Here is a 23,833-nt window from a genome sequence, read left to right as displayed (position 1 = left end):
GAAGAGCCAATCAACTCTCATTCCCTGGCCCCCAACTTTTAAAGCAATACACGCTCAAAGTCACAGATACTACTGTAGAATATGATGATGACAGCCCCAAGTGGACAAAAACAATACCTGCACCTAACATGCGTGTGTTATTTTGTTTAATAATGCAAACTATTTTCTGTCCAGTCACGGTGGAGCAGCTGTAGAGCGTTGGCCTCATAGTTCTGAGGACAAAGGTTCAAATCCCAGCGCCCGCCAGTGTGGAGTTTGCATCTTCTCCAACATCCCTGCGTGGGTTTCCTCCAACATCCCAAAAACATCCATCCATCCATCCATTTTCTTAGCTGCTTATCCTCACAAGGGTCACGAGGAGTGCTGGAGCCTATCCCAGCTGTCAATGGGCAGGAGACGGGGTGCACCCTGAACTGGTTGCCAGCCAATAACAGGGCACATGGAGACAGACAACAGTCGCACCCACAATGACACCTAGGGGCAATTTAGAGTGTCCAATTAATGTTGCATGTTTTTGGGATGTGGGAAGAAACCGGAGTGCCCAGAGAAAACCCACGCAGGCACGGAGAGAACACGCAAACTCCACACAGGTGGGGCCGGGATTGAACCCTCAACCTCAAGACTGTGAGGCCAACAGTTTACAGCCGAACCACCGTGCCGCCATCCCCAAAAAACATGCAACATGAATTGGAGACTCTAAATTGCCCCTTGGTGTGATTGTGAGTGAGCCCGTTTGTCTCTGTGTGCCCTGCGATTGGCTGGCAACCAGTTCAGGGTGCACCCCGCCTCCTGCCCGTTGACAGCTGGGGTAGGCTCCAGCACTCCCGCGACCCTTATGAGGATAAACGGCTCTGTGGATTTTATGTCTAATTACTCTACCAACCTCATATTTTCAGATATCCAAAATGTATCTTTGTTTTTTTTCTTCTATCCTTGTTTGGCGAGAGGCCGATTCCCATCCGACAACGCATTTATTCCCCCTGCCGAGCCCGACTGTGCCACTCCGACCGCGCCGTGCGAATTCAGTTCTTATAAGGTTGGAGCACTGTACGGCGTGCACTCCCCGCGCCTGTGAAGTTCAATCTGAATTTTGCGTCATCGACTTTCCCACCAGCCCCGCAGATTCTGCCTTCCCATGTTTGTTTAAAAGTGCCTCATGTCGCCGGGACAGGATACAGTGACACCGCAGCAGTAAACCATTATGTCGTGTTTTTTGTGCGGGTGTGTGCGCGTACAGTCTTTGCACACACTCACAGACACAATTACTCCAAACACAACATCGTACGTTCGTTTTTAGTCCCAGCAGGACTTTGTCAGTCAAAGGCGCTCTTGGTGCACGGTCGCTGTATCAAGCAGGGTGTTATCGGGGTGTGGCGAGAGGCCTGCAAGTAAACCAAACGCCGGCACTGGTTTTGTTTTCCTCCCGTCCCCCCTTCCCCCACCGCCACCCACTCACTACTCCCCCGCCTGCCTTCTTTCTCCGAAGTTCCCTTCTCTCTTCCCCTCCCTCTCTGCGGTGTCTGCCTGTGGCTCGGGTCCAGGCGAGCCTGGGAAAAGCTGACCGAAAAAAGCCTCGGCGGGAGAGCAGCAAGAGCAAGGCAAGGTGGAGAGAGGATGGGGGCGGCGGTGTGGATCTAACCCTCGGCGTGCACGCATTATGACTTCTGAAATTTGTTGCGGTGACCATTGTGCATTCACTGTGCCAGGAATTGGAGGAAAAAAAACTCCAAAGTTGGAAGCGGGCAAAGTTATGACCCCTCCTGCTGACGTCTTGGATCCGATAACGTTAAAAGAAAATCTGTAGGATTCTCGCGCCGACAAAGATAAATAATTTGTTAAGCGAGAAACCACAGTCAACTTGTGCTTGGCCAACATGTGTCCAATAACATTGGACATCTGCTAAGTAATCTTTCGAGGTACTTTGCTGATAAGGAAAAGTGGGTGTGGTAAAACGTAGTACAAGTCCAAGAGACATTTCCGTTTGCTGGACTGACATGAGTATTAAACAGCGTAAACCAGGATAATGGACCTTTCCGACCTGTCGATCACTCGTACAATAACAGCCAATCAGATAGCCGCGTTGTCTTGACACGCCCCTGTCGCCGTGTTGTCCCACAAGCAATGCTGGTTGGCAGTAGCGTGCGCTTGGAAAAGTTCATGTTACGAAGAAAATGGTCCTCAGATGCGCTTGGTGCAATTCTGATGAAAGATATCCTGCTAGGTTACAAGGAGCCAGTTTGATTCATTTTCCAAACCTTAAAACACAGTTGACGAAGTTTCTACGATGGATTAAGGCTAGCGGAAGAGCGCACGTACAACTAAATGTGATCAATATCAACAAACACAAAATCTTAATTCCGTGTACGTATCCTTGCGTGAAATAGTTGAGACCTCTCTGTAGAAACTCTCTTGTACGAGTCTGACGGATTTTGCAAAAAAACATACCCCGATATTATTTGGAATAGGCGGTAGAGAATCGACTTCAAACATGTTATGTTCAATCGCCATTTTGGAAGCTTGTGGGAGGTAGCTAAGGGGGCGGAGCTTAAGATCACCAACGGAAAGGTCCATTGATCCAATGTGAGCTCAACTGCCTGCTTTCCGATCAAAGTCAACAAAAGGCTCAATTATTGCATGATCACACAAGTATTTGACGATGTCACTTTGTAAAGCTGCTTATCCTCACACTGTCCCATCCAAAAACATAATTAGCTCGATGATGGAAATGATAACAGCATAATTTACAACCGTTGCGAGACCTATTTTTCAACACTCCCAAAAATATGTGCGGTCATGTCTTGTTTTTAATAAATCAGTCTTTATATCACGTACAGCGAGCTCCCATATATTTTTGGTTCGCTATTGGTGAATTTGCAAATTTGCATTTTTTTCGTGTCTAACCTGCCACCGCCTATTCGCTGAAAAACTCAACTATTCGTTGTGAAATGTACAAAAAACTGTGACCAACAAAAGTAGTACAGCGACGCCAAGAACCTCTGTTAAAGTGAAACATCTCACCTGAGAGGCAATCTTTAGATGTCATAAGTTTCGCATAGAATGCTAATAGACGTACATTTTTTTAAATTAGGTGGTTTTTAAAAAATGCCTGCCGGCGGTGGAGTAAAAAAAAAAAAAAAAAAAAGCGCAACAGCAGCTAAAACGGGCGGCCGGTGGAGCCGGGAGAACAATGCGGTCCGTGATCCTTCCATGAAACTCGACCGTTTGCTGCCATTAAGCATCTGCCGGGTCCATCAGAGAGGATTTGTTGACGCCGACCAAAGTGCTTCCTCAGCTCTTCTGCAACTCTACTTTCCCCCCCCCGCAAGAAAACATAAAACGGCAGTCCGAGGAATCTCCTTTTCTTTCTTCTCAGGCATGAGAAGGTGGGAGAGTAAAAAAAAAAAAAAAAAAGACAGACATAACTTTTAAGGAGACTTTTTATTCTCTCTTTTGTTTGCTTCCAGCTTTCGGGGGTTGGGTGGGGTGGGGTGGGGTGGTGTGGGGGGGGGGGGGGGTTGGGGGAAGACCCTTCTCTGTTCCAGAAAAAATAAAAAGCAGGTGCGCTTTGACATGCTCGGGTGAGTTTGATCTATGGTGCGAAATGGATTAATTGCATCTCGGTGCTGGTTGTGTGCAAACCGCGGGAAGTGCTTTTAACTCGTTTGCGCTCAGAAGAGATTCGCAAGCATTCGGTGGGATTCTAAACTTGGATTTGGTCTTTTATGGTTTTTAATCCCTCATTTTGTATTATGGTGCACTCGTCGCTCAAGTGTCGACTGTATTATTGAAATGACACATCTAGACTGGGCGGCACGGTGTCCCAGCTGGTAAAGCGTTGGCCTCACAGTTCTGAGGACCCGGGTTCGATGCCGGCCCCGCCTGTGTGGAGTTTGCACGATCTCCCCGTGGCTGCGTTGGTTTTCTCCGGGCACTCCGCTTTTCTCCCACATCCCAAAAACATTCATTAATTGGACACTCTAAATTGCCCCTAGGTGTGATTGTCTCTATAAAAACTGTTACCGTAATTCCTGGACTACAAAGCGCACTTGGTTATAAGCCTAACCCAGTATGTTTGTAAGGAAATACCATTTGGTACACACATATGCCGCAGCTGTGTAAAAGCTACAAGTGCCCACATTGAAAACCACATTGAAACACGAGATATTTACAAAGAAAGACGGTACACAGAGACTTTTAACGCTAGCGCCATCGCGCTAATGCTAACACTAGTGCCGCGCTAAGGCTAGTGCCGTGCTAACAGGGCCGGTTAAAAAAAAAACAAAAAAAAAAACATACTGCTAAAAATCACGGAGACACGGCAGTAACATTCAAAAACAGCGCTAACAGGGCCGGACCGGTAAAAGTCCCTTCCTCGGCACATATATTCCACCGGTCTCACGCTTCCCTTTTCCGCTAGAAAAAATGCACAAATTAGCCGCATCTCTGCATAAACCGCAGGGTTGAAAGCGTGTGAAAAAAAAGTTGTGGCTTATAGGCCGGAAATTACGGTAATTGGAGACTCTAAATTGCCACTAGGTGTGATTGTGAGTGCGGCTGTTTGTCTCCATGTGCCCTGCGATTGGCTGGCAACCAGTTCAGGGTGTACTCCGCCTCCTGCCCATTGACAACTGGGATAGGCTTCCAGCACTCCCCGCGACCATCGTGAGGATAAGCGGCAAAGAAAATGGATAGACATCTAGACTGAAAGACTGATGTTTTTGTATATTGGGGAGGAGCTAAGTTTAGCCTGGGTTGTTATTCCTCACTGCACATGCATGTAGATGTGCAGTTTCCACAATCCTTTTAAAGTACTTTTAAGGGTAATGTTTTATGATGACCTGAAAGTGTTTTGAGATGGTCGTTCGGGTATGTTTACAGTTCCAACTATTCGCACAGGCAATTAAAAACATTTTGAAGGGGAGCGTTTACGACTTGCAGCGGGGCTCGGTCCGTCTCCCTTTTGCAGCATGAGCGACAAGAACTACGCGAGCGGCCTCTCGCCCGTCGCGCGACTCACCAGCTGGAACTCGGAGCGCCTGGCGTAGGCTTGCTGGATGCTGGCGTCGCCCCACAGGGCGCTCAGCGCCATCACGTACAGCTGGAACTCGCCGGGCTCGACGCCCACGGCTCCCGCCCGCCCCTCCCACGACATCACCAGCATGCCTTGCTTCTCGTTCTCGCAGCTCTGCCAGCTGATGCCGAGCTTGTCGCGGGCGTCCACCAGCACGCGCATGCCCTGCGGAGACACAATCCCAACAAGTAGTACAGTGTTTTTGGCTCTCCAAAGTGTTTTCTGTCGTCGTACTGGAGCGGCTCCAGCTACCGGAGACAAATTCCCTCATGTGTATTTGACGTCTTCGGCAAAAACAGAGATGGTTATGATACTCAAAGAACAGAAGAGGTGGGGAAAGTACACACACGCTGTGTTTTAGTGCAGATATTTGTGTGTAAAAAAAAAAAAAAAAAAAAAGTCAAAAAGGTCAAAGCAGTTTTACTGATTCAACAAATAAAAAAGTTAAAAAAAAAAAAAAAAAAGTCCAAGAGTAAAAATTGTAAAATTATTATTATTGGTAATTATATACAAAACCAATTTTTAATACATGCTCTGTATAGAGGTTTTGTTGTTGTTGTTTGTTTTTAGATGCCTTGAGAGACGTAAATCACCTTGTGTATGAAATATGCCGCACGAATAAATGTCAGCTTTAGCTAGCTTGCATTGCCACAGTCTTCCTATCGCTATTGCTAATGTAAACTGTGTAACAAAAACGCAATTAGCTAATGATATATGAAAAAAATAAAAAATACACCTTGTGCATTCGTTTTTTTTTTTCCCGATTAGATAGAAATTTTAAACCCAAGAGCTTGTCGTGTGTAACATTCGCCACGAATCATTCTTGTGGCCGACGACAGCAAACAATTCTTTTACATGACGTTGTGGATGGATTGTATTGCTTTCGTCATTAATGTGCCCCCGTTTAATTTCCACCATGTCTGTTATTCTTATTTTTTTTTTAACTTAATAAATCACCAAGATCTATATCAATGGGATTTGAACAACAGTGGAGTTTGCCTCTCTCTATTTACATTGCTTTTACATCAGGGCAGGGCTACAAAATTAACAGAATTTTAATCACGATCGTGATTTTGGCTGCTACGATAAAATAACGGATGACATTTTTTTGTTCTTACATTTAAAATGCAGCACCGTGGGTCAGCTGCCAAAGCGTTGGTCTCACAGTTCTGAGGTCCGGGGTTCAATCCCAGCCCCGCCTGTGTGGAGTTCACATGTTCTCCCAGTGCCTGTGTGGGTTTTCTCCAGGCACTCCGGTTTCCCCCCATATCCAAAAAAACATGCAACATTAATTGGACACTCTAAATTGCCCATAGGTGTGATTGTTTGTCTCTGTGTGGCCTGCGATTGGCTTGCTACCATTTCAGGGTGTACCCCGCCTCCTGCCCGTTGACAGCTGGGATAGGCTCCAGCATGCCCCGTGACCCTTGTGAGGATAAGCGGCTAAAATGGATGGATGGATATTTAAAATGTGGGCACTGCTGAGTATGAAAAACAGGTTTATTTGCAGCAGTACCCGCGATCTAGTCAGCCAGCCACTAGGGGGCGTACACATGAGTAATGCTTCACTCAGCGCTGCTACGCTGCGCCGGTGACAACTTCAAGACATCCAAAAACGGCCTTGATGTGCAACGGAGTAATAGAAGAAGTTTTTATTTTGGGACCTCTCAGCATGTTGACGGAGAGGCGGCGTATCACGATAAAGACACTATTAATAAATTGATAAAGAGGCTGGGTTCACTTCAATTTTTCAGCTGGCCTGACCGCTCTGGAAAAAAAAAAGTCAGGTGTAAATTGAAAGGGACATCGCAAATGTCGAGTTTGTAGTAATTCGTGACCGTGGACAATTGACCAATGGTCATGCAGAACGACGGGGACGTACCATTATTGATGATGAGCGATATTGACGAGTCACAAGTCGATGCTTGCAGCAGAGTATATTGCATCAATCTATTAACTGGATTTTATTCAATTAAATTGCAACATGTGATTGCACTTTTATTCAGTTGGCACTTGCTAAAGTACAATTTTTGTGGGGTACATTTTAACTATATTCTATAATTCATCCATCATGGTAACAATATTACTCAAAAATAATTGTGATTATTATTTGGTCCTAATTGTGCAGCCCTACATCAGGATTAAAATAATAAGTTATTAAAAGTTGTTACTTTTTTGACAAATAAAAAATGTAGAAAGTCCACATATTGGCTTTCAAATGGAGTTAAAGTAAAATGTCCAAAAAATAAAGTAAAAAAAAAAAAAAAGTCATTATGCAAATGTTGCCTTCAGGGGAACACTTCTGAGTGGACCTTTTCTTTGGAAGGATGGAGGAAGTCAAACACTGAGGCATTCATGGAGCCTTGTGAGGGCTTTTTTTTTTTTTTTTGTGTGTGTGTGTGTGTGGGAGGTTCTCTTCTCGGGATGAAACAGACCGACACAAACCCTTGGTGTGGTTGTCTTATCGTGAAAACGCCACCTTTAATGAACTTAATTTGCACGATTCGCTGCCTTGTAATCAAGAGAACAGGGAATATCTTGTTGCCACAGCGACATCAAGTCACTCATTTTCCTGGACCAGCCAAGAGACACGTCTTATGTCACTGCTGAAAGTTATGTGCACGCAATGTGACTTTTGTTAGCAGTTAGCTAGCACATACGTACGTACATTCATTTCACGTCTGGCCACGTGTTAGCCAGTTTCCGTAATTTCCGGCCGACAAGCCGCGACTTTTTTCACACGCCTGCGGCTTATGCGGCTAATTTGTACATTTTTTCCTCACAGCCGCAAGGGGACACTCGAGCAGAAAAGGTAAGAGGCCGGTGGAATATATGTGCCGGGGAAGTGACTTTTCCTGGTATGCCCTGATAGCGCTGTGCTAACGTGTTCCTGCTACATTACTGCCGTGTCTCAGTGATTTTTACCGGTATGTTTTTCTTCAACTGGCCCAGTTAGCGCCGCACTAGCGTGTTGCTGCTGTGTTACTGCCACGTCTCAGTGATTTACGGTACGTTTTTTTTAACCGGCCCTGTTCGTGCTGTACTACCGTGTTGCTGCCGCGTATGTTTTTTTACCGGAATGTTTTTTTTTTTTTTTTTTACAAGCCCTTTTCATGCTACCATGTTGTTGGTATGTTAAGATAAGCTAAGGTATTAAAACTTTGAAAACTCTTTCTGTGTACCGTCTTTCTTTGTAAATATCTCGCGTTTCAATGTGGGGACTTGCAGCTTTTACACAGGTGCGGCTTATGTATGTACCAAATAGTATCCATCCATCCACCCATTTTCTTTGCTGCTTATCCTCACGAGGGTTGCAGGGAGTGCTGGAGCCTATCCCAGCTGTCAACAGGCTGGAGGCAGGGTACACCCTGAACTGGTTGCCAGCCAATCGCAGGGCGCATAGAGACAAACAGCTGCACTCGCAATCACACTTGCATGTTTTTGGAATGTGGGAGGAAACCAGAGCGCCCGGAGAAAACCCACGCAGGAGAACATGCTAACTCCACACAGGTGGGGCCGGGGTTGAACCCGGGTCCTCAGAATTGTAACGCTTTACCAGATAATACACTGTGCTGCCACCAAATGGTATTTTCATTACAAATGTACTGGGTGAGGCTTATAATCAGGTACACTCTGTAGCCCGGAAATTACGGTAAATAAATATATATATTCTCCACCCTTCATTTTAAATATGACTGAACTACTATCATTAATTTCTTTGATGATAACACTTTTATGAAAAGCTTGACAGTTTAAGTTTAATTTCATTAACATAAAATTAAATGTCTTTTCCATGGCCCTTCATGTTTTCTTCAAAGAATTGTACCCATCTTATAAATTCTACGTGGGTAATCGAACATAAGCAAATCTTTGTGTTTATCATTTACAAAATATAAGTAGGGCAGTGAATTTCAAAATAAGGACTAAATTAAAAAAGTATTACATGTTTAAATAAAGTGTTTAACTTCACAGTAATTATTTTGAAAAAAAATTACACAGTGCATTACATGCATTATACACAGGGAGAAGGGTTTTCCAGAATTTTGTAGTCAACTTTGAGAGTACACATTATACACGGGTGTGGATTATACACGGAAAATTATGGGTACTAATTGTCTTTAAACATGCCCGACGATGACGCTGGAGGAGCTGCCACCTTTTTGAAACGAGCTGCAGACTGGTTGGAATAGCATCTAACTCTCACCCATCATCCCAGCTTGCCCGGCTGCACAAGAACTACCAGCGCATGCTAGGCGGTAGGCTAACTGAGCTAACTTCCTGCTCACCTGCTACAGAGTCCGGCTGGCATGCTAATGTGGCTAACCACGGTGCAGAGCCGCTCCCCTAAGTCATTCATCCTCGGCTCCACGACGGTGAATAAATTACACTTCTGACAAGCATCATTATCACGAGAGGAGAACAAGAATTAGCTAAGCATGTGACACATTGCGCAATATAGGAGAGCAAGATCAGATGGAGAAGCCATGCTAACTGCAAAGGTATTGTGTAATAGTAGCAAAACGGAAATTGTACTTAGGGTTTACGTTGGACTTCTAACAGAGGTCTGGCTGGAACCATGTTAACACTGGAGATTAATCGCAACCATTAAAACGGTAAATTGGCAGCATGCAAGTTTTTCAAATGCAGGCCAAAGCTGGAGTACTTCTAGCTAACCAATGCCAGCACAAGGAGAACACCCAAACTTCACACAGGATTCAAACCAAGGACACGTTAATCGCATGCTCCATCCACACCAGGCAGCCATATTTGTAGAGTGTGAATTGAAATAAAGCGTGTTGGAGGGGGTGAAAAGGTCATACTGCAAGCTTAATTCACGCTTAGTCACTCTTACGCAGAGCAGCCAGTTGAAAATGACTTGTGCAACTGTCTGTTCTGCAGATTCACGAATTCCGTGAATCGTGGCGTTTTACCAGCCTAAAACATGACCAGGAGGGTGGGGGTTTGTGGGGGGTGGGTGGAGAAAGACCAATTTGGAAACAATTTGCAAGACATTGCTTCTTGTGCGCGCGTTGCCAATCTGACTTGCGGTGACCCTTGGCGACCTCGGCGGTGACGGCCAAAAACCTAAACAAACACAGACGCCCCGCAGCTGAACTGGTGTTTACCACAAAGACGGCCGTGTCTAACATCGTATGACACACAGCAGGTGGTAACGGTGACAAATACGTCGAAAAAAAAATATCACCATGAGTGAACTCTGAGTCATATCCTTTTCTCACCGTGGAACGAAAGCTGCGGATGTGCCGCACGGCATCTTTGCGATGATTTGTTTTCCTTCTGCGTGTTGTCATTTATTATTTGACAAGAATTATTCGGTTTGTGGTTTGTAAAGCGGCCGGTGCCAAAACATCAGCAGATTGCAGTTATTTGGAATCTCGACTCATAGAACGGGCCGAGCTTGTGAAAATATTGCTGATTTTATTGGATGTTTTGAATGGCCATGAGTAAAAGCAGCATGCCAGCCTCAATATGCCATTTTTCTTGGGTTTTTTTTTCCAATGCATCCCTTTTTGTGTTGTTTTTATTGCCGTCTCTGTGAAGACGGCGTCTGTATTTGGTTTGGACGTCTCTGTTTTCCATCTCCGACAGCAAAGGGGTATTCTGCCGGCTCATAATCTCCCTCGAGGACCAGATAACATTCGAAAAATCGACGTCAGCATCGGGTTTCTTCTTGCCCAACGTACCGTGCCGAGATCAGATTTTTTTATTTTAACAAAGGCACTCTAAAATCTTTAACACGCGAGGTTTCCAAACATCTTAAAAGTGAATCCTCCATTTTGCTCGTTTATAGCAGCTCCGTTCATTTAAAACTTAAAGGTTTATCACATGTATAAACTAAGGACAACCGTTTGATCCAATTGATCAAATGAGATCGAGAGACCGAAGTCCATCCTGCCTAATTCCCGAGAGGTTATTTTTCACCGGTCTAGACGTACAGTCGGTCAACGCGTTTCGGCTCTGACAATAGCTGTCAAAAGTGGGCAGGATGTCTGTCGGAAAGGAAACGACAATTGTCTTGTAAGTGCGACCACCAGCAGAACTGAAAGTGAAAGAGTCGATTTCTGAGGCTGGTCAGGTGTCCTGTTTACGAGTTTCAGATCGCGCCGCCAGAGAAAACTGGACCGTATTACCTCCAAAGGTACAAAAATAAATCAATATTATAAATTGAACTCCCTCATGTAGCGACCTAGCGGTAACGGTAAACCCTGATCTGGCTTTTAATGGAACACCATGAAATGCGTCCCCCTTTGGCCCGTGGACGGGTACCGCGCCCTCTATGTTGCTAGTCATAACAAACAACAATCCTGTCAAAAAAAATACAATATCAACGCTTTTACAAGCACCGTGGTTTTTGCTCGAGGAGAGGGAGTGCAACTTCAGATAACAAAACTACAAAGTTCAAATCGAGACGGGCTGTTCATTCAAAAGAAAACGATCACCACTGCTGACGTTGTACACGGAGACTTTAACACAGTACGTGGATACATGTTCTAATTAATAAATTATGATGGACTACGAGTTACTATGACTATGTCAACCTTTTTTCCAGGAACTTAGTAGCAACCTTTAAAGAAAATTAGCGCATCTGAGGCGACTCCATTTTTGGACGGAACTTGACCAAGTGGCACATTTCAGTCACTAGTGCTCGTTCACCTAGCGTTGCGCATTCAGATAATTACATGCATGAAAACGCAGCACCTGGGACAGTGACAATTGCTTTCAACACAAAAAAAAAACGTGGCCAGCTTGTGAGATTTGGGTATTAAAAAGAAAAGGTCACCACTTCCTGGTATCGTGTTATACACGTAACGACACACTGCCCACCTTTTATACCGTGTGGAAAGCCAGTAAATTGAAAGTTCGACTTCATACCCACCCCGTGCTGCCTCAGTACCTTACGTACGACGCGGGGCTCCCCCCCAAAAAAACAAGAACAAAAAAAGTCTTGCACGCGCTTCCAATGCCAATTCCATAAATGTCCCTTGGAAGTGATGAGCCTCGGAATGAATCGATCAACAGGCCGCACCGGGTTTAACTGTGATTTTTAAGTACCAAATAACTGCGATTGAAGGTCTTCGGTTTACGACTGTTTAGCAAATGATGTTTTGACTTACAAAGATTTTTTATTTGATGGTTTCCCAGTGCAGTGATTTCTAACCTTTATAGAGCCAAGGCACATATTTCACAATTGAAAAATCCCACGGAACACCAACAAAAGTAAATGTCACCAAAAATGGATCGATTAATTACTGTATGTATTTCCTGCCATCTAATAGAAGAGGATTTTTTTGTTCTGTCTGTCACTCTGCTTCACTGGCATAAATAGATGAATAAAGATCTATTATTTCTCGGAATAAATGTTTTTTTTTTTAGCAATTACATGAAATTGGATAACTTCCCACGGCACACCAGAAGAGCGCTCACAGCACACTGTTTGGGAATCGCTGTGCTCATGCATTTGAGGCCTAGAAATGTTTTTCAAACAAATATTTTAATGATGAATTCACTGCTATGTTAGAGGCAGCACGGTGGATCATCTGGTAAAGCCTTGGCCTCACAGTTCCGAGGAGCCGGGTTCGATCCCGGCCCGTGTGGAGTTTGCGTGTTCTCCCCTGTGCTTGCGTGGGTTTTCTCCAGGCACTCCGATTTCCTCCCGCATCCCAAAATCATGCAACATTAACTGGACACTCGGTGTGATTGTGAGTGCGGCCGTTTGTCTCGATGCGGCCTGCGATTGGCTGGCAACCAGTTTAGGGTGTACCCCGCCTCCTGCCCGTTGACACCTGGGATAGGCTCCAGCACTCCCCGCGACCCTCGTGAGGATAAGCGGCAAAGAAAACGGATGGATGGATGGATACTCTGTTAGAATAGGTCAGTGGTAGACTACAAACCTGTGTACCAACCTAGGTACGGACCTTTGTAGTAAACAGAAGGTCTCCCTGTACTACCGTGATCAAAAACCTCTTAGTGAAGATATTCCTGAGGTGGATTTGTCCGCTGATTTGATGGTGAATGTCTTGGGAAAATTGCGGCACTAGTTAGTGGGGAATTGAACCGGTTCGCCGGTCTGGCTGGAACCTCTTATTATCCCAGTGCGGGCGAAGCGGATATTCTCATCCCTCAGGAATAGTCTGGTATTGTTAAACGAGAGAAGGAGGCCCTGCCATGGCAGCAAACAAAGGGACATTAGCACACATGGGTACACACACACACAAACATTTAAATAGTCATGAGGATAAAAATGTCTATGTAATGTGTCAAAAAACTTTAATATAAATATTAGGACTGGGACTAACTATTCTAATGAGCTTGTTGATAATTTGCTGAACGATTTTAATACATGCTTCAGTGAAGCTTTCGTGAAATCTACCTTCTTCACATATGTGCCTTTTTGTAAAAATCAAAAGTGTGAGTGGCACATATTAACTGGAACATTGACAGAGGTTCGCCCTGAAGTTCCTTTCAATTCCTGTGCCTTACCTTCAGTATATTTTCATAAATAGTGTCCCTGAAGTCCAGCAGCGCTTTCTTGTCGAACTCCTGTCCGTTAATGATGCGCATCTGCTTGAGAAAAGTCGACTTTCCGCTTTCTCCGGCCCCGAGGAGCAGGATCTTCACGAGCCGCCTCACGGCTCGCCTCTCCCGGGCCAGCATGGCGTCGATCTCCCGGCTCCTCCGCCGAGCCTCCCGTTCCTGCGCGGCGTCCCTGCCCCGGCCGCTCTCCTTGCTGCCGCCGCCCGCGTCCCGACCCGCCTCGGCCGGCAGCAGGCAGCGGCTCAGCGTTCGGACCACTCCCGACATAGTTTGCTTTACCAGAGCCCCAGCGGACAAATGTTCATCATAGGCGGCCCCCAGCTCGGTCCACTTGTTAGGCCTACATTTAATTTACGACGTTTTTTTGTTTTTTTTTTTTTTTTTTTTTTTGGGGGGGGGGGCGCAATAAACGGCTAGTTTTAACACTCAATCCGAGCGGGGAACGTGGTCGTCTGGTCGCCGACCAGCAGAAAGGACGTCGGGTGCGCCATGTAAAACTTCGCAGCGCGCTTTGAAATTAAGTTTAAATCTCTACAGAATGTTCTGTTCAATCCATGGTCACAAGGAGTCCAAAAAAAAAAAAAAAAAGCATCCGTGTAAAACCACTTTTGTAGCGTCCGATAAAACAAGGCGAGAGAGTTTGAAGACTTTCTCAACCGAGCACAGCAGCAACACGCCAGCGGTGGTGAACTTGGGCAGACGCCGGGAGGGAACGACTTCTGTAGGGGGGAAGGGAGCGGTGGTGGGACGGCCCTGCCTGTTGGGGGGGTTCGGGGGCTACCGGTGCTCTCCACCGTGGGGCGCCCCTACGCACACAGAGAGGTACATATGGAAGTCGATTAGTGCCACCAGAATTTGAAATGTAAAGTGATAACATGTTCAGCGTTAACATTTCAACCGGCTACAATTTGCCGTTTGAAATTCGCTGTCTAAGGCAGAACACCCAGCCAATCGCAGGTACGCTTTCTAAGTCATGTGACGTCACATACTAAGAAAGCGTAATGGGATTGGCTGGCTGTTCGGTTCTGACCTGAAGTAGCCCTGCCTGGTGGCACAGATGGTGAATTTTAGACAGCGAATTGTAGCCGGTTGAACTGAACTATTGAAAATATGATCACTTTACATTTCAAATTCAAATCCTGTTTTCTGTGGCATTTCAAATTCAAATCCTATTTCACTTTACACCCATCCATCTTCTTTGGTGCTTATCCTCACAAGGGTACCAGGGGGTGCTGGAGCCTATCCCAGCTGTCAACGGGCTGGAGGCAGGATACACCCTGAACTGGTCGCCAGGCAATCGCAGGGCACATGGCGACAAACAGCCACACTCACAATCACACCTACGGGCAATTTAGAGTGTCCAATTAATGTTGCATGTTTTTAGGATGTGGGAGGAAACCGGAGTGCCCTGAGAAAACCCACGCAGGTACGGGGAGAACAAGGAAACTCCACACAGGCGGGGCCGAAATCGAACCCGGGTCCTCAGAACTGTGAGGCCAATGCTTTCCATTGGTACAATGCAATGCCATAGGTACAGCTACAGTATATAGTACACAATTTTTATTAGTCATCTACTTTGGAACTTTGCCTTAATTTACGACTTTAAAAAAACAGATGAAATATGATTGGGTCTTTTGCGACTGTTAAACCCAGGGGTGTCAAACTCATTTTTCCCGCGGGCCCCATTTTAGTTGCAGTTTCCCTCTGAGGGCCGTTATGATTGTGAAACAATAAAAATCTTTAGTCGCCTCATTATCACGACACTGTTTTGGAATCAGAAATCAAGGTAAATGAGGTTTTCCACTATTGTTCATGTTTGGTCACACGAAAATGCTTGCAATATCTCAAAGTTGTCATTTATGACATGGTGATTTGAAATTTTAACAAAAATCCTGGAAGTTGACACACACGATTTGCCATCTTGGCCCACATAAAACCATATGGCGAGCCAGATCTGGCCCCCGGGCCTTGAGTTTGACACCCGTGGTTTAATCTTTAAAGAGCATTACAATGAATTAAGATACAATGTTTAGAGAGAGGCGGCACGGTGGTGAAGCTGGCCTCACACTTCTGAGCTCCAGGGTTCGATCCCAGCCCCACCTGTGTGGAGTCTGCATGTTCTCCCTTTGCCTGGGTGGGTTTTTTCCGGGCACTCCGATTTCCTCCACACATCCCCAAAACATGCATTAATTAATTATCCCACTAAGTGCGATTGTGAGTGCGACTGTTGTCATGTCTCCACGTGCCCTGCGATTGGCTGGCGACCAGTTCGAGGTGTACACCGCCTCCTGCCCGTTGACAACTGGGATAGGCTCCAGCACTCCCTGCGACCCTTGTGAGGATAAGCGGCTCAGAGTAGTCATTTGTACGTAGAGTGTATAGCATACTTTATTATCAACATAATTTTGCACCAAGACCATCCATCCTAATTAACAGAACACCCTCTCAGTGGAGTTCCACAGAGAAGCGTTTTAGGTCTATTCATTTTCTACGAAGCAGGGCCATTTTTATCGGTATAATAATACATGAATACACTTGTGAGGATAAGCACTTTGGATAATGGATGGATGGATGATGTCCCCCCCCCCCCACACTGTAGGCTCTGATCCTGCAAGTCCCGCTTACAAGTTCAATCCCCAAAATGCACCTCCAGTTGTCATAGTAACACTACTGGCTCAATACAAAAAGGGGGTGGGAATTGACTCACTTTAAAAACCTGCTAAAATCACCAAAGACCAAAAAGGGTCCGGAAAGTCTCATTTTATTCTTGATATTTCGGGTATTCTGACAAAAGCGTGTCACAAGATACCAGGGAGCTACTGTAAATTATATAAAAAAACAATAATAATGATCAGAAAAAACAACAAAAATAACCGGATTATTTTATAAATCAAGAGCTGCGTTTTTTCACTGAATGGCCACAGAGGACGCTGTTGGCTAAGGTTTGAAAACATTGAAGGGGGGTAAAAAAAACACACACACACCACACACACACACACACACACACAAAAACCAGTTTTTTTGTCCTGTTCTTGGCGTGCGCAGAGCCAAGATTACGAATTAACTAAAACGAGTGGGCAACCAGAGAACACCAAGTTCTTCACACACAGCGGCGGCCTTCCAGTTCGGAGGCGCCGCGGTGCGACTCTGCGCGTGTACGAAATCCGACCCGATAAACAGCTCTTCCTCTAGTGTTGGTGTAATTAGCCGAAAAGCGTCCTCATCGTGTTCGCGACAAGCGCACAGACGGAGGCCGACTCCCGAAAAGGCGGCCGCGTGAGTGCGATGGCGGCGCTCTCTTCCTGCGCGAGTCATTTATATGCTAATGAACGTGGAAGGCCGTGTCGAGTGCGGCGAGGCCTCGTGTCAGAGTGGAAGAAGAAGAAGAAGAGTAGGAGGAAGCGACGTCACAGATAACGGGGGGAAGATTAAATACATGCATTGGCTGTCTTTTTTGTTTTTTTTCTTTCGTGGCAAAAAGTCATCACGACACGTCTTACGGCTTCTCCTGAACTATGTTTATCCCGCGCGACCTCCCCCTGCACCTTGTCTTCGCTGTGATTGTGATGAAATATTGTTATTGTCTGGATGCTGTCTGACTGGAGGTATTCTGGCACACCCCCCCCCCCACACCGTACCTGACTAAAATGCCAATGTTGCTTGAGTGACAGCGCGGCGGCGGCACCGCATGCACGTGAAAGTCTGCTGCAGAGCCGGCGGGATGACTTGCAGCAGACGTGTTCCGTCCATTTGCACCTCACCTTCCTTTGTTTCCTCCATGTTGATGTTGTCTTTTATTATTTTAAAACGCAAAGTGGATCTTTTTGAACTTGCATGAAACAATCAGCAAAGCTCAGTCAAGAGGGGTCGACATCAATAGGCTCAAATAGGCTTGGCTAGACACAGAAAATAAAAACATCCTTTCAATTGACTTAAATCAAGGATATACAACAGGTGCAGATAATTGAAATATGTATTTTTTTAGGCAGAAGAGAGGAAAATGACATAATTTTACCATATTTTAATCACCTGCAACTGATATTTTTTGCATCTAAATAGCCATCCATTTTCTGTTGCTGCTTATCCTCACGAGCGTCGCAGGGAATGCTGGAGCCTACCCCAGCTGTCAAGGGGCAGGAGGCGGGGGACACCCTGAACTGCTCGCCAGCCAATCGCAGGGCACATCGAGACAAACAGCCGCACTCACAATCACACCTACGGGCAATTTAGTGTCCAATTAATGTTGCGTGTTTTTGTGATGTGGGAGGAAAGCGGAGTGCCCGGAGAAAACCCACCCAGCCACGGGGAGAACATGCAAACTCCACACAGACGAGGCCAAGATCGAACCCGGGTCTTCAGAGCTGCAAGGCAAACGCTTTACCAGCTAACCCACCGTGCCGCCTGCATGGAAATATATTTGAATATAATTTTAAATTGAAAACACTTCATTTGTTCATTTAAAACAGTGGAAGTCATTGTATAGGTTCACTTCCCATATAAGACAGCCGTATTAATTTTCATGTGGGAATGATTACTAGGGCACGGTGGCGCAGGTGGAAAGCGTTGGAGTGGTTGGCAGTGATATAATATATATATATATATATTTTTTTTTTTTGTCCAATGGCTCCTTTAAGATTGAGAACTTTGAACTCTTTCTAGCAACCAGTGGCCATGAACCCCTAAAATTTTTCAATCGACCGTTTTGTCACTGCCAAGTTTCATAGTTCAAAACATTTCCATTTTTTTTTTGTTTTATATGGCCAACATGCTGTGATTGTGGTCAGCACATCCGCCTCACAGTCCAGACATTCTGGGTTTGAACCTCAGGCCCTTCTGTGCCGATTCGCCCTGTGCTTGCGTGTGTTGCGTTTTCTGGCAATAAGTATTGATTATGTTTGCAGTATTTAATACAGTGATTTTTATTAAGGCGGCACGGTGGATCAGATAGTAAAGCGTTGGCCTCACAGTTCTGAGGACCCTGGTTCGATCCCGACCCTACCTGTGTGGAGTTTGCGTGTTCTCCCCGTCCCTGCATGGGTTTTCTCCGGGCACTCCGGTTTCCTCCCACATCACAAAAACACGCAACATTAATTGGACACTCAAAATTGCCCATAGGTGTGATTGTGAGTGCAGCTGTTTTGTCTCTATGCGCCCTGCGATTGGCTGGCAACCAGTTCAGGGTCTACCCCGCCTCCTGCCCGTTGACAGCTGGGATAGGCTCCAGCCCTCCCCGTGACCCTTGTGAGGATAAGCGGCAAAAAGAAAATGGATGGATGCATTTTTTATTATCATAAGTTATTATCACAAGTCATCTTTTCTGCTTTTGCTTCACTTGTTAACATTTGAAAATTCATTTCAAATTCAGAAAATGCCAACCAGTCACAGTCACATTTCACGTCGACATTTCGCCTCCACACTTTCACGTGTGGCAATATCAAAGCTTGATTCTGATCCGAAGATATTGGATGCGATACATTTTTTTTTAAAAATCACACTGCCATGATTTTGTGCCACTTGAGATGAAGGACAAAAAAAAAAAATAGATACCGTGTGACTTGAACTGTGTCAGCCGTAATGGAAAGTCTGTTTCCGTTCTTCCCTTGCCGGTTTCTTCCCAGAACGTTTCTGCACTTTTTCCAAACAGTTTCTGTTCCGTCTCTCCGAGGAGCGGACTCGTGGCGTCCGAGGTCAACAGCGGGACACGCGAGACGTGTCGACTATGTACAGTATTGATGTGAGGGCTCCGACCTCACCGCCGACCACTCCAAAGCTTAACAGTGAAAAATTGGCAGCGACAATAATAACTTAGCCTCGGGCTGCGATGGACTTTGGGCTCTCAGGTGGATGCTGAGGCGCAGCGTTTGAAAATAGGAGATCAATGGCGGCGGCGCGGCGGCCAGAAGGCCAGTCGTGACCTCACCGTGCCTCCCTATGATTCAAAATGTTTTCTGGCTATAACTCTCACGGTAAAGAAAAAAAAAAATGAAACCAAAAAAAAAAAAAAACAAAAACACCCAAGGTTATGGGGGTTCACTTTTGAGCCGTGATTGCTTTGAGTAATAGCTGCTGAGATTTGGTAAAAAAAAAAAAAAAAAAAGTTCTGGCCATCTGTCATACGGCAGACTTGGAACATTCAACCAAAAGTGAGCATGAAAACAGAAGACCCCCACCCAAGAACTTTCCACATCACGAAATGGTCAGAATTGTACAGTATTTGAAGCGGGATAGTGCGTACGTGGCGGCAGCTGGTAAAGCGTTGGCCTCACAGTTCTGAGGTCCCGGGTTCAATCCCGCCCCCGCCTGTGTGGAGTTTGCATGTTCTCTACGTGCCTGCGTGGGTTTTTCTCCGGGTGGACACTCCGGTTTCCTCCCACATCCCAAAAACATGCAACGTTAATTGGACGCTTTAAATCAGGGCTCCGCAACCTTTTTGAGGCTGAAGCCTCCTCCGTGAGCACCGATCGTATGAAGGGCTACGTGACCTGATTGCAGCAAATTTCAGACTCACTTCATTACGCGTACATGAAATATTTTTGTTTTAATTTATTGTCGTAAATGACATGACAGGTATTTTAAAATTTTAATTTGCGTGAGCAAGTCAGATTCAGAATTTAAAGCACAAATAATAGTAACAATTTGTGGCCTATGGCATTTTTAGAACATTCCTCGCGGGCGCCTTATATGGTCCTCGCGTGTGACCATTTGCTCGCAGGCACCGGGTTGGTAACCCCTGCTCTAGGTGTACGCAGGCTCCCTCTAGTGGTACACAAGAGAATCACTGAATTAAATGTTCAAACTACAGTTGCTTGATCTTTGTTTTTAATCCAGTAAAGTGTACTTAAGTGTAGCGCAGTTGTATTTAATCTTTAGCGACAAATATTTTAGATAATTTATATAATTTTTTGGTGTGCAATATATTTGAGTCGAATGATTATCCATGTGTAGTTGTTTTGTTTTCCTTTTGTGCCTCACTTTTGAGGAACACTGCGCGACTGTATTTTAATGGTGGTAATTATCATCGGGTATTATTTGGTGGTACATGATGTAAGATGTTTGAGAGACACTTATTCGGATTTGGGAAGTTTGAAAAAATACAGATTGTCACAAAATTGTGGGTGGGTTTGTCTAACATGACATAACACAACACACCCTAAATTTTGGAAAGGATGTTGACTATTTTGGTTTGAACGCGCGTTGGTGACCCCTGGTCCAAATTGCACGTAGGTGTGATTGTGAGTGCGACTGTTTGTCTCCATGTGCCCTGCGATTGGCTGGCGACCAGTTCAGGGTGTACCCCCGCCTCCTGCCCTTTGACAGCTGGGGTAGGCTCCAGTCCTCCCTGCGACCCTCCTGAAAATGAGCGGCAAAGAAAATGGATGGCTGGATAGTGCGTACGTGTACAAGTTTTAACACTTCACACTCTCCTGGGCTCTTCCGTCGAAAGCAGCCGTCACCGTCTGACATTGTGGCGCACCGCTGTGGCACGGGCTCGTCTGGGCTGAGTCGCCAAGGTCGTTGGATTACCGTCTAGAATGCGACAATGTGCAGAAAGACAAAATGTGGGAGAGGGACAAACGGCGTTACATTGTGATTCCCGCGTGATTGCAGTCTATTACGGAACGACGTGTTCCCAACACGTTTCTTGGCGATTGAGTTCATAATTTCCCACAGGAAAGGATGAAAGTAAATAAATGGAACCACAAAAGGGTTCCGTGAGAGCCAGCCTCATTTGAACTGAAACCGGTGACTGACATTTCGCAATGGATTATTCAAAACGTTTCTACGGACCTTCTTTATTTTCACGGAGCTGTAGTGGAAAGGTGGCGCGGCATTTGAACATGAAAAGGGCTCGCTTTGCTCCTGAAACTTACCACCTTTTAGTCTTCACAAGTGCGTCGACGTCAGGTGTCGAATCGGGAGTCGCAGCCAATCGTAGCATGTCATTTACAGGGTGAGCGGGTTTATGTGCCCCCTCTAGTGGACAAAATCCGTATAGTTTTTTTCTTTTTGGGAAAAAAAAAGCCAAATCGCCCAAAAAATTGATCCCTCCGCCTTTGAAGCACATTTCCACCCCAAAGTTTCTTTCGGATTGTCCCGTTAGGGGTCGCCACAGTGTAACATCTCAGATGAACGCTCATATTTGCTTGGCACAGATTTTACGCCGGATGCCCTTCGTGACGCAGCCCCTCTTGGGGAGTAGAGCCCACAGTGACAACCCCCTGGTTTACCAAAACTATGCTCTAACCACTGAGTTATCATTTCCATTTCTACCCCAAAGGTTTTGTTCAAATTGCGACATAGAACTGTTAAACTGATCGCTGATTTCCAGGAAATTATCACACACCAACGGTGCGGAGGCGGACCCAAATGCAGGACTTCGAGGCAGGGGCATAATGTTCAATGTGGTTTATTCCGGAAACTGGGTCATACACGGTGTAGCGGTCCGACAAGGCAGACGCACAGAAACGCTAGGCTAGACGGGATCCAAAAGGCATACAGCAAGGTCCGATGACTCTGGGGCAAACTAACAAACTCAAAAGGACAGGATCAAACAAAAGGGCACAGAATCGCTGTGATTAGGGTCACTCGAATTTATGGGTCGAAGCGGAGAGTCCTACTGGCAGTGAATGCAACTCACTAAAGCAAGGCAACGAACTGGCAAATACCAGTGACAAAAACGCCAATTTAAATGCCCGTCGAATTACAGTCCAAACGTGTCCCTCTCGGCAGTGGCCAAGCCTTGCTCACGACAGGAAATAGCTGGCACCCAATTATGTCAGATTACAAGGGAGTAAATCCCGCGGGATTTGTGTGACAGCCATTGAGTGTGTGTTTGATTAGCTCTTATGTTGTGTTGGACATTTACACCCTGGAATCCGCTCTTTGTGTGTCACTCCATTGGCTTCCACTTGTGTGTGTTTGTTTTGCCCCTATCTGAAATGGCATCTTTGTTGGTTTACGATCCATTACTCACTGTTTACGTGCGCGAGTGTGTGTGTGTGTGCACGTGTGAGGAAAACTACCATTTGGAGAAAACCAATTACCACCGGTAAATAACATAACCCAGCCCTCATAGATTCAGCCAAACGAAAGGGGGAGGCAATGGGATAAAAATTACCCCCCCCATACACGAACAATGAAATATTTCCTAACAAAACTGCTTTCAAACCATCCTTTAGAATTTCTTCATAAAGACGCGTTATAATGATTCGAGTTTTTACTCCAGTGCAGATTTACAAGTTAAAAAAAAAAGAAAAAGTGAGATTTCTAGGATGAATTAAGAAGGAGGAAGTGGAAAGCGCAAGGAGTGTTTACAGCGCAAAGAGGAGGACGGGGCGTGAAGAAGCGTCGGCATTAGCGGCGGGAGAGGGGAGAGAGGAGGAGGATTATCTTGTTTTCCCAGGAACTTTCTCATTTGGAGCGCTCATTAGTCCCTCGCTCCCTCGTCCATCACGACGTTCAAGCCGCTGTGTTCAACTCCTCACATTCTTTGCAACTTTTTTTTTTAAAATTCAGCTGTTGCAGAGAGCATCCTTCTTTTTCTTTAAATCTTTTAAATCTTCAACGTCAAATTCGAGCGAAATTCATTTCAGCGATATGAGATGATGCAATAAAGAAACAAGAGTGTGCAATTTATAGCCAGTTTTATATAAAATACCCGAAAGGAATCCGCTAATAAACGCCCAAAAGTCCTTTTCTCTGTGTTAGCTACAGCTGCTCTGTACTCGCATGAATTATTCACCCATGTGACTAAAACGCAGAATGTTTCAAATTTTGTTTTTTGGTACATAAAGTTAATTAAAAAAACACATAAAAATCGTTGAGTACGGATGCAAAATTTGTCTAGAATCTAAATCATAAAATGAATCGCACGGCATCTTTGCTCTTTTGCTTTATCCATCCATCCATTATCCAAGCCGCTCATCCTCACGGGAAAGCTGGAGCCTATCCCTGGTGGTCAGCCAATTGCGGGGCACACAGAGACAAACAATCACACCTAGGGGCAATTTAGAGTGTCCAATTACTGTTGCATGTTTTTGCAATGTGGGAGGAAAGCGGAGCGCCTGGAGAAAACCCACACGGGGGAGAACGTGCAAACTCCACACAGGGAGGGGTGGGATTTGAACCCGGGACCTCAGAACTGGAAGGCCAGGCTTTACTAGCTAGGCCACTGTGCTGCCAATATGTGAGTTTGCAAATGCTAAA

The 23,833-nt window shown here is 45.5% G+C and overlaps 1 protein-coding gene across 6 annotated transcripts in view; it reads right to left on the bottom strand.

Moving 5' to 3' along the window:
• gna12a (guanine nucleotide binding protein (G protein) alpha 12a) overlaps positions 1-23,833 on the bottom strand; it is an 89,247-nt gene that overhangs the window by 22,308 nt on the left and 43,106 nt on the right. For all 6 annotated transcript variants that reach the window (XR_009796435.1, XM_061830185.1, XM_061830183.1 and 3 more), the window contains 2 exons: positions 13,574-14,433; positions 5,018-5,236 (listed from right to left, as the gene is read on the bottom strand). Coding sequence is in view for 5 of the 6 variants with exons in the window: in XM_061830185.1 (XP_061686169.1) it covers positions 5,018-5,236; positions 13,574-13,894 (540 nt within the window). In the remaining variant the exon portion in view is untranslated. The remainder of the gene's footprint in view (positions 1-5,017; positions 5,237-13,573; positions 14,434-23,833) is intronic.

The sequence above is a fragment of the Syngnathoides biaculeatus genome, chromosome 9 (assembly GCF_019802595.1).
Source record: "Syngnathoides biaculeatus isolate LvHL_M chromosome 9, ASM1980259v1, whole genome shotgun sequence".
NCBI lineage: Eukaryota > Metazoa > Chordata > Actinopteri > Syngnathiformes > Syngnathidae > Syngnathoides > Syngnathoides biaculeatus.
This window is presented reverse-complemented; position numbering and strand designations above follow the sequence as displayed.